The sequence below is a fragment of the Salvelinus fontinalis genome, chromosome 31, assembly GCF_029448725.1.
Source record: "Salvelinus fontinalis isolate EN_2023a chromosome 31, ASM2944872v1, whole genome shotgun sequence".
NCBI classification, from domain to species: Eukaryota; Metazoa; Chordata; class Actinopteri; order Salmoniformes; family Salmonidae; genus Salvelinus; species Salvelinus fontinalis.
The window spans coordinates 13,289,012-13,303,859 of record NC_074695.1 but is presented as its reverse complement, the minus strand read 5'-3'; the positions used below and the strand labels follow the sequence as shown (position 1 = coordinate 13,303,859).

The 14,848-nt window shown below is 38.9% G+C and overlaps 2 protein-coding genes across 2 annotated transcripts in view; one reads left to right on the top strand and one right to left on the bottom strand.

The window, feature by feature from the left end:
* Positions 1-14,848, bottom strand: part of LOC129829575 (tumor necrosis factor receptor superfamily member 14-like) — a gene marked incomplete at its 5' end in the record, with an annotated part of 47,615 nt that overhangs the window by 17,067 nt on the left and 15,700 nt on the right. The window lies entirely within an intron of this gene.
* Positions 5,614-13,346, top strand: LOC129829572 (tumor necrosis factor receptor superfamily member 14-like). Its single transcript, XM_055891352.1, has 6 exons — positions 5,614-8,317; positions 10,391-10,509; positions 10,840-10,939; positions 11,438-11,563; positions 11,686-11,841; positions 12,003-13,346. Exons 2-6 carry the CDS (start codon positions 10,480-10,482, stop codon positions 12,092-12,094), a joined length of 504 nt encoding a protein of 167 aa, XP_055747327.1. The 5' UTR covers positions 5,614-8,317; positions 10,391-10,479; the 3' UTR covers positions 12,095-13,346.

Genomic DNA, 14,848 nt, shown 5'->3' with positions numbered 1-14,848 from the left:
CCTCTTCCCTTCAGGCTTCTTCTTCTTTGAAATTTATATGGCGGTTGGCAACCAACTTTACGGTGCATTACCACAACCGACTGGAGTGTGGGCCTCAGTTAATCTTTTAAATCACCCAGGTGGGTATATGCTCCTAAAAACCAATGAGGAGATGGGAGAGGCAGGACTTGCAGCGTGTTGAGCATCACAAATAGAACCAAGTTCTATTTTATTTAACCTTTATTTAACTAGGCAAGTCAGTTAAGAACAAATAATTATTATATTATAATTAATAATCCGCTAAGCTGGCAGGGTGGCTAACAGCCTGCTGCCTGGCCTGCACCCTCTCATTGTGGCGCTAGAGGAGTTCGAGCCCTGCCTATGTTCATAGATCAGATGAGAGCACCCCTCCAGCTAGGATGGAGTCCGTCACTCCTCAGCAGGCCAGTCTTGGTCCTGTTTGTGGGTGAATCCCAGAAAGAGGGACAAATATCTACAAATTCTATCTTTTGGGAGAGGCAGAAAACAGTTTAACCAGCGATTGAGTTGAGAGTGCTGTAGAGCTCATCACTCCCCCTAACAGAGGGGGCCAGAGACAATTACTCGATGCCGACATCTTTCTAGCCGATTTATACTCTGAAGCTATGTTGCGCTTGGTGACCTCTGACTGTTTCATCCTAACATCGTTGTTGCTGACGTGGATAACAATATCCCTATACTCGCCAATTTTAGCTTTAGCCAGCACCATCTTCAGATTAGCCTGGACGTCGGTAGCCCTGCCCCCTTGTAAACAATGTATGATCACTGGATGATTATTTTAAAGTCTAACACTACGGGTAATGGAGTCACCAATGACTAGGGTATTCAATCAATCAATCAAGTTTATTTTATATAGCCCTTCATACATCAGCTAATGTATCGAAGTGCTGTACAGAGACCCAGCCTAAAACCCCAAACAGCTAGAATGCAGGTGTAGAAGCACGGTGTCTAGGAAAAACTCCCTAGAAAGGCCAAAACCTAGGAAGAAACCTAGAGAGGAACCAGGCTATGAGGGGTGGCCAGTCCTCTTCTGGCTGTGCCGGGTGGAGATTATAATAGAACTATGCCAAGATGTTCAAAAATGTTCATAAGTGACAAGCATGGTCAAATAATAATCATGAATAATATTCAGTTGGCTTTTCATAGCCGATCATTAAGAGTTGAAAAACAACAGGTCTGGGACAGGTGGCGGTTCCATAACCGCAGGCAGAACAGCAGCAAGGCCAGGCGGACTGGGGACAGCAAGGAGCCACCATGCCCGGCAGTCCCGACGTATGGTCCCAGGGCTCAGGTCCTCCGAGAGAAAGAAAGAGAGAAGGAGAAAATTAGAGAGAGCCAAGATTTTCAAAATGTTCATAAATGACAAGCATGGTCAAATAATAATCAGGAATAAATCTGTTGGCTGTTCATAGCCGATCATTAAGAGTTGAAAACAGCAGGTCTGGGACAGGTAGGGGTTCCGTAACCGCAGGCAGAACCGTTGAAACTGGAATAGCAGCAAGGCCAGGCGGACTGGGGGCAGCAGGGAGTCGTCATGTCCGGTAGTCCTGACGTATGGTCCTAGGGCTCAGGTTCTCAGAGAGAGAAAGAAAGAGAGAACGAGAGAATTAGAGAAAGCATACTTAAATTCACACAGGACACTGGATAAGACAGGAGAAGTACTCCAGGTATAACCAACTGACCCTAGCCCCCCGACACAAACTACTGCAGCATAAATACTGGAGGCTGAGACAGGAGCGGTCAGGAGACACTGTGGCCCCATCCGAAGATACCCCCGGACAGGGCCAAATAGGAAGGATTTATTCAATTTGTCAGAGCTAATGGTGGGAGGCTTTGGCGTCTCAGACCCCGTAATGAGTGGAGGAGAGACCAGAGAAGACTTTGACTCGTTGCTTAATGGGGAGAACCGGTTTAAAGTTTGTCGGCTGAATGAGCGACACCAGACGAGCATTTCCTCCCAGAAGCCATGAGAAAATTGTCTGGCTGCGGGGACTGTGCGAGGGGATTTTTACTACTATCTGTACTTATTGGTGGCACAGACGCTGTTTAATCCTTTCCTACACGTAAATGACTCTTGCCTAAGGATTGCATCTGAAGCTGGGCATGCAGCATGGCTATCCCCGCCATAAGGTGATCGTTATCCTGTATATTAAGAGTACAGCGACTGCAATTAGAAGGCATAATGTTACTACATAGCTTCGGCTGGTGGAGGTCGTGTAGAAACATGTCCGGGGTGAGAAGTCGAGCGAGGGGGAAAATATAAAACGGTCATTAAAAAGTAAAAAACGTGAAGTTGGCAGGCAACAAACCGCACAGCAGCACGTAAAGAAGTCTACAAGTTGTGACCAGAAATGACGCTGATGTAGCTTACTCGTTACAAAGCCTGAGGAATCAATTTATTTTATTCATAACAGATCAACAACTTACATTGCTACATCATACGAAACAGAACGCAGGTATTAACAAGAAAATACAAACATACAACAAATCAACGACATAATAAAAAATAAACAATTCTATTAACTCTGAAAAAATCTTATAATGATTCACAAATGTTATTCTTGTTATTCACTAGGGTTTTAATAAAATAGTTAAATTCAATCATGTGTAATTTTGGAATTTGTTTGTGTATAAAGTATTTGGCAATAATATATATATATTTTTTAAATCAATCATTTCAATGGTCTTGTTATCATTGCAATAGTAACATTATATCCTTCATGTCAAAAACATGGGTAGTGTTCATAATGGTAAATAAGTGTTCTGCAAGGTTTTCCCAAAAGTCTGACAAATTTACATTCAAAGAACAAGTGAGACAGATTCTCACCTTTTTCACAGAAAACGGATATCCATCAGTAGCCACATTTGGATAACAGAATTACATGGATATATCTTATGTAAAATTAAAGTGCACTTCCTTAAATTTGTTTGGTATACAATATTTGTAAGGCCTTAACCATGCATTTTTCCAGACAATGTCAGGAATAAACATGTTCCAGAAATGTTCCTCTCGGTGTAACTTGGTTTTGTGAATGGAGAATTTGTCATATATTTACAACAAGATTTCTCAAGTAAGCCCACGCCTTCCAATCTGAGTTCTGGATAAACTGTGATCATTACCAAAGCTAAGATGAGTTTTCATTAGTGTAGTTAGACCACTGGGGTAACGGCTTTGATCACAGAAATAAACTCTGAAAGGTATTGGAAACTCTTTCAATGTTATAAATTGTTCATATGTAAGAATATTACCCCTGTTGTCAAACATCAAGAACAAAGTCAATATTCCTCATGCCAGCTGGTGTAGAACAATGACTTATTCCTTACAGTTATGTCTGAATTATTCCACAAAAGAGCTTTGTGCAGGAAACATTCCAGGCCATTAAAGCTTGGTGAAACATAGCCAATTTAGCGGGTAATCATTCAGGAATATAATTACGTTTCAGTAAAAATGTAAGTCCTCCCAACTTATTAAACACATTATTTGGAATGAAATACCATATTGAATCAGTATCGATCAAACATCTTTTCAACCAGTTAATCTTGAAAGTGTTGTGTCAAAATCGAACACTTCCAGACCGCCTTCAGCTCTTTTATTAGAGAGGACTGACGTTTTTTTAGTTTGATTTATTGTTCCAGATGAAGTCAAGAAAGGTCTTTTTGATCTCTTTACAAGTAGAAGGATTTACAAATAAAGACAATGAGGGGTACACAAAACGAGACAGTCCTTCTGCCTTGGACAGAATTACTCTCCCAAGTATAGAAATATCTCTTTGTAGCCAATTATTAAATATTTAAATATTCTTAATTTTAGGAGAAATTCAAATGTCTGACTACGTGGTGTTTTGACAGATGTATTCCTAAATATTTAACACAGTCCTTTACAGGAATATTTTCTATTTCTTTATCAGAGTCAAATAAATGTAAGATTTCACATTTAGAAACATTCAGCATTAATCCTGATGCAATAGAAAATGCAGTTATAGCATTAAGGGCATGGGCGACCTGGTCTTTGTCTCTTAAAAAAGGAGTCGTATCATCAGCCAGTTGGCAAATTTTGATTTCTTTGTTAAATGGTTAAGCCGTACAGATTTGCATTATTCAGAATATCTAGAGATAGAAGTTCAACAACCAAAATTACTATAAATGGCGAAATTGGGCATCCCTGTCCTACACTTCTGTTGATACTGAATCTTTTGGAAGTATTAATTAAGGTTTAACACAGAACTATTTTATATCTTTGTAAAACATGCGAATGACTTTGATAAACTTTTGAGTCTGTGAAAATTCTAAGTGACCTAAAGAGAAATTAATCTTAAATTGTGTCAAAGGCTTTACAGAAGTCCAAAAATAAGACAACCGCATCTGAGTCCATTGCATCTTAATAATCTATAAGGTCCAAGACTAAACGAATGTTAGAGCTTATGTGACGGCCCTTTGTCAGGATTTACCTAGGGGTCATGATTGGGGCTGTACAAACGTTTGGTGTATTAGAATAATTGATTATGCTTATGTTATATTAATAGAAGGGGAGGGGTTATAAGACCCCTCCCTCCTTACATTTATAGGGTCATAAACTACAGATTAACAATATAAATTCATTGTAGAGGATTAGTATTCCACAATTGTTTTTAGTTCTCTCTATTTCATTATGAAGAGGCTCCTCTGAGTAATGTGTGACTGTGAAGAAGGAGCTCTGCAGGGGAGTGGTGGAGATAAGGCTAGTCAAACATTCCACAAGAAATCAGCTTTGGGGAGTGGACGTTTACTGCTAAGTTTAAGATAACACTAAAAGCCATTGTTTATATAGGGTTTTGGTCTCAGGAGTAAAAAGGTAATGACGTAGTCAGTGACATCACTAAGGCGGGACTTCGGTTTAATAAAACAACTTGAGACCTTTTGTTTGATGCAGAACTTACTCGGAAACATGCGTGCTATGTTCCTGTTTGTCAACTTCTGTCTGCAATTGCATTAATAAAGGTTTTTGAATGATTTAATTAAAGATATTGTCATAATGCTAATTTCACCAATGAACCAATGATTGACAAAGAAGGACGTAAAGAACAAACCACCCTAACACCTTCATAAATCCTGTTTGTCTCATTTATAATGGTATCTATTCCTTTAATCTTTTAAAATAAACCAGAACAATCAATTAGTAATCAATATTTAATAAAGTAATTGGTCTCCAATTGTCAATGAGAGAAGGCCCTGTTTCATAGTGGAGACCATTTCACCATTTTTAATGCAATCTTGAAACATGTTAAAAATAGGGTCTTCTAGTAACTCAAACTGTCTATAGAATTCAACTGACAGGCCATCCGGGCCAGGTGATTTCCCTTTTTTCATTGACACAGGTGAATCGCAAACTGAGTGGAAATCATCCTCAATTACAGGGACATAATTCTGAATGTGGCAGATGTAGCTTTCACAACCATCTTCCTGAAATTGTGAGTTGTAAAGGTTTCATAAAAATAATTTACAAATGTTATTGTAATGTGATCTTTGCATAAAACATACATTTTGAGTGGAGCTAGATTTTTTTGTAGTTTCTTTTTTCAAGTGCAAAAAGTCACAAGTGTTTCTTTCCCCTTCAATCCATTTCTCTTGACCTTACAAAGGCACCCTTTGCCAGATCCGTGTAAAGCTGTTCTAATTCTAGTTGTAAAGACTTAAATACAGACTCTTCAACTTGAATTTTCTAAAGGTAATCTGTCAAGCTTGCTCATCAATTTGAAAAATTGCCAAATACTTCCATGACCCAAGACTTTTCTTGCAAAAATATTTTTGGCTAACAATTTGATGTTTCACATGAGAGTAGGCTCTTTAAGTGTGTTTCATCTCCAATATCCTCGAGTACCTTTTTTAGATTTGTTTTTAGTAGCTTGCAAATTCAGGGAAATCAAGTGATCAGGAAAGGGAGTCAACTGATGATCTACATCTATAACAAAATGGGGGAAATTAGGAATAAATCTATTCTAGATTTACGTAACATAGTTTTGTTGGTCCAGGTATAACCATTTGTATCCGGATTGAAATAACGCCAGGCATCATCAACAGAGATCCTTGCATAATGTAGTGATGATATTGCTATTTTGAAGGCTTTGACTCGTTCTAGGAGGAAAACGATCAACAGATGCATCAGGTGTTTAATTAAAATCCCTTGAAATAATTAGAAAAGCCTCTGAGTATTTGTTGCATAAATCCTGTACTTTTATGGTAAATTGGGTAAAAATTGTCTTATTTGGAGCATGTGAGTTATGTCCATATACATTACAAATGATGAAAATAGCATTGTCAAGTTTTTTTATTTTTATTTCACCTTTATTTAACCAGGTAGGCTAGTTGAGAACAAGTTCTCATTTACAACTGCGACCTGGCCAAGATAAAGCATAGCAGTGTGAACAGACAACACAGTTACACATGGAGTAAACATTAAACAAGTCAATAACACAGTAGGAAAAAAACCAAAATGAGTCTATATACATTGTGTGCAAAAGGCATGAGGTAGGCAATAACTAGGCCATAGGAGCGAATAATTACAATTTAGCAGATTAATAACACTGGAGTGATAAAACATCAGATGATCATGAGCAAGTAGAGATACTGGTGTGCAAAAGAGCAGAAAAATAAATAAATAAAAACAGTAAGGGGATGAGGTAGGTAAATTGGGTGGGTTGTTTACAGATGGACTATGTACAGCTGCAGCGATCGGTTAGCTGCTCAGATAGCAGATGTTTAAAGTTGGTGAGGGAAATAAGTCTCCAACTTCGGCGATTTTTGCTGTTTAACAGTTACTATGACCCATCTCCCATCCTGTGAAGATGTGGATTCAAGAATGTCACCTTTAAACTTGTAAATAAGTGTCAAAATACCAGCAGAATGATTTGATGCATGACTGAAATAGACCATATCTCCCCATTGTGATTTAAATTCACTCACCCGAAATGAGTTTCCTGCGTTTACAATATAAAAATAAGGCTTTCCTTTTTGTAAGATCTCTCAAACCCCTAGCATTCAGACTAACGATATTGAGTTGAAAACGAACTCCTGCATTTAAAAGAAAGAACACAAATTAGATAACAGAAGTGGTAATGTGAACAATAAAACAGTGAAGCTTGAGGGATTACTCCGACGGAAAATTACGCACAGTTGAGGTAGCGGTGGTTAACAGTAAAAATATGTTCATTTCCTTTTGGCAAGTGTTCATAGGTTAACTTAGTTCAAGCGGTACATTTACTCATGGCAGTACGCACAGTTCCAGTTCAGTTAATGTCAGTTACCCAGTAATCATTTCTTCGATAAACGCGTGTGGGCCCTTGAACCCAGCCTTCTTTTCCTCTCGTCGTGCCTTGCCTTCTGTATAAACGGTATCAGAGCCTCTTTGATGCGGAGCTTCTTCTCGTCCAGAAACTTGTTCCCCGTGGTCATTTTCCAGATTATGTCCCTGGAATGGCGCATAGTTAAGCGCAAAATGATATTGCGAGGGGGTCCATCATATCTTCGTTTCCCAAGTCGATCACGTCTCTTAGCTTGTCTTTGATGCACGGAGTCACCTTTCCCAGGATATTAATGACTGCTTCCCTAATATTCCTCTACCTCTTTTACACCTTGGATTTTCAGATTCCACCTGCGAGAGTACCTTTGAAGTTTAGCTACATTCTCACAGCTCATTATTTGGGGGTTGCCGTTTCTTAAACTCATTCTCTAGGAACGTTATCTTTTGTTTTCGCTCACAATTTTGTGAAGCTGACTGACAGTTTCTGACAAATGATCGATCTTCTTTGATGTTTCTTCGGTGGCCCGCTCTATGACACACTGGGGAACGTGGCGTCTTGTTTAGTAGACAGGGACTGGATTGCAGAGAAAAGTTCAGACATGGAAATGTCCTATTACTTTTTTCACCGGTGGATTTTTAATTGGAGTCTGAGGTAAAGAGGTTGCAAGGATTTCATCCTGGTCAGTTTTGTTCTTTTTCTTGCTTGAGCTCGCAGCATCTTGTGTATCCATGCTGCTTTGGTTCTCGTCGGGGCTAACTAGAATGTCTGCCGTCTTATGTGAGGCTTGGATATTCCGTTTACTATTGTCTTTCTGTCGTGTTCTTCCCATTCAACTTGACAAAAACGAAATCTAAACGTATCCTAAGCCGCTAAAACAAGTTGTAGTTAGTTTCTTTCAACAGTGATAGCCAATGTTAACTGTTAACCACCTAACCCCCAATGTTGCTTTGACAAGCGCGAGAACACGCCCTCTCACAGCGACGCCATCTTGGACACCCTGAGGAATCAACTTCCAGACTGCGGTAATATAAATTATGTATTTACGTAGAAATAACCTACTTTACATGTTCCGCGCTGTAGCATAACTTTAAGAATAATATATTTTCATATTGATTAATGATTGTGTCATTTTACTAGAACGAATAGGCAGGCCTACGCTATGCTGTTTTCTCGCTTTCGTTTTCAATATTCTGTTCTATCTCAAGTAACTCCCTTCTAATTTTAAAAGTGCGCTGCTACTCACTCGAATTGTCACTGTTCTTGAAATATTAAACGCTATGGCCTTGCCATTATTCATTAATGCTTGTTTGATTGTAACTGAATAAACGGACAAAATAATATAAGGAAGCAACATCACATGATTGCCAGTCAGCAGCCCAGACTTTTCCTGGCTGTAACTTTTTGTTCGTTGCCCCGCTGTGGGGGTAGAATGCTTGCGAAACAGACCTGGGGCCTCATTTATAAACCGTGTATATGTAAAAACAACTTGACCCCAAAACATGCGCACTTTTACTGCGGCACATAGAATAGTTTTTGCTCTAAAAGCCAGTAGGTATTCCATATACAGTGAGTTTATTTGTGGTGAATAATGGGTGGAGTTAAAGGCCATCAACACTTTTTATTTATTTTTATAAACTTTATTTAAGCAGGGAGTCATGCTGAGACCATAGTCTCTTTTGCAGATGAGCCCTGCATGAACATCAATCAACAACAATTACACAATCAACAACAATTACACTAAACATATCTATATACACATAAATTACACTAAACATATCTGTATACACATCAATTACACTAAACATATCTGTATACACATCAATTACACTAAACATATCTAATTACACAATACATACATATAAATAAATACATGAAAGCAAACACAAAAATCGACCTAATGATGATTTCAGCAACCATATTGATATCAACTGTCAAGTATTGACCCATCAGTGCAGATGAAAGGGGTGGAGAGAACAGATCCTCAAGCAATTGAGATACAAGACAACAATCAATGCAAAATACAACATTTTATAAATAATTGCCTAGGAAATAGCTGCCTATATGTAATTATTTTAAAATGCAAAGATGAACTAAATAGATTTCCTCTCTTCTAACTAATGGAAAATGATTGCATTTTGTTATTAACCTGTTTATTGTTATGAATGAACCTGTCCATCATAACCCCCATTTGCACACAATACTAGTCTACTTGCCTGTTTTCAATGTTATACTTCACCAACTAGAAACTTTGCGGGAAATGGTCTAAAGTTTGTGGGAAGGTGAGCACATTTTCATGTCAAGTTCAGATTTTATAAATGACAATTTTTGTTTTAAAACTGTCACACTCAGGTTTTATGGTCCATTTTGTACATATGCACGGTTTATAAATTAGGCTCCAGACCGGGTTTGAAAAATTCCTCCTTAGTTGTACATTTTCTCAAATTCTAAAGGCGCAACCTAGATTGGAGCCAATGCCTTAAGTAGTTGAACATTTTATTACTCCAACCTCGTGAAAGTGACAAATTCACACGTTTTCATTTTCGTCAAAAACAATTTTATATCGAAGGAGGGCCTTTGAGTTGACATGTTGCACATGCGCAGTTCAGCTCTAGACGACCGTTACACCCGATGACGTGTTTCTACGCATGAGTTTGGCAAGCCAAAGTAGCCATGACATCGCCTACAATGGTGATCGAAGATTTCTATTGGTGAAGCAGTTTTAGTCTGTCTTCATACTGTGCTGTCTTTGGTAGAATGGACTTTGCTCCATGTACAAGGCTACTTCACCACAAGAGGGCACCATTCTCTAATAATAATTAGCCAATTTCTGTTTCATACTTCTCAGGCTAGCTTATTAAACTTTTTTTCTGTGATTTAATTCAGCAAGATCATCATTTACAAATTTAAAGGTTATTTTTATTATGATTCAGTTCACTTTTATTCACATTGATGGTGGTGATAACCCAGGGGTGGCCAGCCAACATACATTACTATATTATATTTATTAACTGCGCAGTGTATGCAATATTTAAGCAGAATATAATTGAACTATTCTTACTGTACAGTACAGGTACTAAAATACATTAAGTCAACAGGTCTGTTCATCTCAATACTTCAAAACTACTAAGTACTTCACAAGTCCAGTATGTGGGTCTTCCAGTGAGTTGGAGAGGAATGAGGAACCATGGGACAGTTTGAAACCTTGACATGGACTGTAAGTGAAACATTTCTGATTTGCACATTTTGTGGCTTTGCATCATTTTACTAGCCTTGTACGCCGTGAAACAGAATGTAAGCTCATGAGATCAAGATGGTTTGTACGAGGCTCTTTTCACGCAACAGAAATTCCTGGCATCAAACAGCACTCAATTCACAGTACGACACCACATTTACAAAAGCCTGTTTACAATGGTTCTTCATAATTACATTATATTTGATTTGTGCAAATTTTTGTTTGAATTTTCCTAACTAGTTCTGTAAGTTTTACAAATACACAACATCAGTTTCAATTTGAGTGATTAGTGTATTTTTTCTCTACTTCCAGATACCTATTATATTGGTGCTTGAATGCATTGGATCCTGTGTTGCATGTGGTAGAGCCGAGTACAGAATAGGGGATGAATGTTGTCCCATGTGTTTAAAAGGTAAGGACCCTCTTTTTACATCATATGAATCACCAGACGTTAATACATCATCATCACCAACATATAACTTTATACTTCTAAACATTGATCACTGTTCCACATATGATCCAGCCATCTATAAAATAGGTGATAGAGATTGCATAATGTACGGTCCCTGGTAAGGACCTTGTGTATTTTTATGAAGGGTTAATTATAATATTAATTAATAATTATATTACAATTCATTAATTATTACCTGATTTCAACGTCCGGGATATACGTTTTTTTACCTTTCATTCGGAACCTAAATTGAAGCTAACTTCAACATTTGGAAAATATGTATTTTAGACATCTTTTCAACTTCATTTTGCTATTCTAGTTTTGCTGGGGCAGCAATTATTTTGTCTCGCCTAGGTCGGCAGAACGGCCAGGTTGATTATAGTAAAATTAACAAAAAAATAATTACAATAATAATAATAATACCAAAATATTATTATTTTCTGGTTTACTTTTCAACAGGATATCGTGTACATAGTCATTGTACTAAATCTACATTCACCCCCTGTGAGCCCTGTATTGACTCCACGTTCCTTGATGAGCCCAGTGGTAAAACAACATGCAACGACTGTACCACATGTGATCCAGGTGAGAATTCTGTGTTCTGGGCATAAACACTGAGCTACTTTACTATATCAGCTGTTGTTTTGATGAAATACAACAGACTTTACATTTAGCTTCAGATACCAAGTGACATGTTTTCTCTATAGGTTTGGGTTTGAAGGTAAAGCAGTCATGTACACCTTCATCAGACACTGTCTGTGGGACACTGGAGGGGTTCTACTGTCTAGACCCAACTAAGGATGGTTGTAGAGCTGCCCAGAGACACAGCAGCTGTAAACCTGGTCAATACATCAGCCACACAGGTTGGTCTTCTGTCTCACTCATAATAGTAATTGAATCGTTCTAATTCAATTGAGTCAAGTTGTTATCTTCATTGTGAACAATCATTAACAGTTAATGGAATGAAATAAAGGGGGGGAACGAATGCAATTTTTCATTAATATTTCAACGTGTATTTCTGCAGGAACAACATCTACAGATACTGTGTGTTCTGACTGCCCTGGTAAAACTTATTCAGATGGATCATTAACATCTTGTCAGCCACATACAGAGTAAGTGTGAACATGATTAGTTAGTTCAAAAGGTTATTCCCCTGAAGATATAAATACATGGTAGAAAGGGGACTTCCGAGGGGACGTCCGAGGGGACGGTTTAAAGTTATACTGTTACATATACATATGAGATGAGTAATGTAGGGTATGTAAACATAAAAGTGGCATAGTTTAAAGTGGCTAGTGATAGATGTATTACATAAAGATGGCAAGATGTGTAACAGTATAACTTTAGACCGTCCCCTCGCCCCGACACGGGCGCGAACCAGGGACCCTCTGCACACATCAACAACAGTCACCCACGAAGCGTCGTTACCCATCGCTCCACAAAAGCCACGGCCCTTGCAGAGCAAGGGGAACCACTACTTCAAGGTCTCAAAGCAAGTGACGTAACCGATTGAAACGCTATTAGCGCGCACCACCGCTAACTAGCTAGCCATTTCACATCCGTTACAGATGCAGTAGATTATATAGAGTACAGTATATACATATACATTATATTAAGTGGCACTGTTTAAAGTGGCTAGTGATACATTTTTGATCAATTCCCATCAATTTCCATTATTAAAGTGAGCTGGAGTTGAGTCAGTATGTTGACAGCAGCCACTCAATGTTAGTGGTGGCTGTTTAACAGTCTGATGGCCTTGAGATAGAAGCTGTTTTTCAGTCTCTTGGTCCCTGCTTTGATGCACCTGTACTGAACTCGCCTTCTGGATGATAGCGGGGTGAACAGGCATTGGCTCGGGTGGTTGTTGTCCTTGATGATCTTTATGGCCTTCCTGTGACATCGGGTGGTGTAGGTGTCCTGGAGGGCAGGTAGTTTTCCCCCAGTGATGCGTTGTGCAGACCTCACTACCCTCTGGAGAGCCTTCCGGTTGTGGGCGGAGCAGTTGCCGTACCAGGCGGTGATACAGCCCGACAGGATGCTCTCGATTGTGCATCTGTAGAAGTTTGTGAGTGCTTTTGGTGACAAGCCGAATTTCTTCAGCCTCATGCTGTCTGTGTGGGTGGACCAATTCAGTTTGTCCGTGATGTGTACGCCGAGGAACTTAAAACTTACTACCCTCTCCACTACTGTCCCGTTGATGTGGATAGGGGGGTGCTCCCTCTGCTGTTTCCTGAAATCCACAATCATCTCCTTTGTTTTGTTGACGTTGAGTGTGAGGTTATTTTCCTGACACCACACTCCGAGGGCCCCATATATGTCCTGGTTGGAACTGTTGCTGTTAAAATACAATAAATAATTTTCATTCTGATCTGGAATAATCTGATTGATCACATCACACAGATGTATTAGAGAACACACACACAGGCTCAGTTTTTGATAGTGCAACCCTAAGTAACAGTAATAGTACAGTATCTTACTGTAGAAAGTATTGTTGAAAAAAAACTAAGTTGGAACTGTTGCTGTTAAAATACAATAACTATTTGTTTATTTTGAACTGGAATAAACTGATTGATCAAATCACACAGGTTAAAGTTTTCAACAATCATGTCTATTCTGGACTCAGGTTTTGACAGTGTAACACGGAGGTCATGCTCATCATTGAGTCTGTTTCTGTAAGTATGCCAGAGTTGTTTTCCTATGGAGAGGCATGCTGGTCTATTTCGCCAAATATCTCACAGTGTGTTTATTTAGATTCTTTCAAGTCGGACACCATTTTAATCAGGAGAATCTCCTTTTTGTAATTATGTAAATCTGGGCAGCGAGCTCGGTTGTCATCGATCACTAGACCAGGAGTAGAAGTGTTCATGTTTTCCCTACTTTCTCATTACTCAGACATAAACGCGGTTGACACCATCGAGGTGCCGATGTTAACTTTCTACAAGAGTTATTTTTTCCCGGTTTCGTACGAAGAACAGATTGTAGTGGTAAAATAAAAATGAGTGAATGTTTTTGTGACATTTAGGCGGAATGTAATTCTAAGCATCGCTCCAGTCATAAGAGGCTCTGCTATGGGCTCACGCTAATGTTCCAGTTTTGCCAACGTTCTTTTGCCGTTTTTCAGCTTTTAAAAAATATAAAAAATACTTTAACAAAGGGTGGTCAATTGTCTGATTTGGTGATCTGGAGCGCAGATCATTGTTTTAAATGGGTTATGAAATGTGTGTAATCCCATATCTCCAGTGTCAAGGTTTATATAGCTATTACGCGTTTCTACACGATGTTAAATCATGGGGAAACATTTTATTTTACCCACTGATAGAACGTCGGCTTTTACCAGATTGACAGGAGTTTCATGATTTTTATTTCTGGGGTTGGTTTATCAGTAGCCTTGCCTCCCACGTGTCGGAAACTTTATGTGGAAAGGCCAAGTGAATGTAAAATGGTCAAAATGTAAACCAAGGCGGGGTAAAATATGGATTATTTGTGTATATGTAGAAACAAAATACAATAACATGTTCCGTGTGTAACAGTATAACTTTATGTCCGTCCCCTCGCCCATACCCGGGCGCGAACCAGGGACCCTTTGCACACATCAACAACTGACACCCACGAAGCGTCGTTACCCATCACTCCACAAAAGCCGCGGCCCTTGCAGAGCAAGGGGCAACACTACTTCTAGGTTTCAGAGCAAGTGACGTAACTGATTGAAACGCTATTAGCGCGTACCCGCTAACTAGCTAGCCATTTCACATCCGTTACACGTGCAGTAACTGAAAAAATAATATTTTAATCTTGATGAATGACAGTGCGTTTGTAATTTTACGACAAGGCTGTTCTCTACCCTTTTTTACAATGTCTGTTCTCTACCTC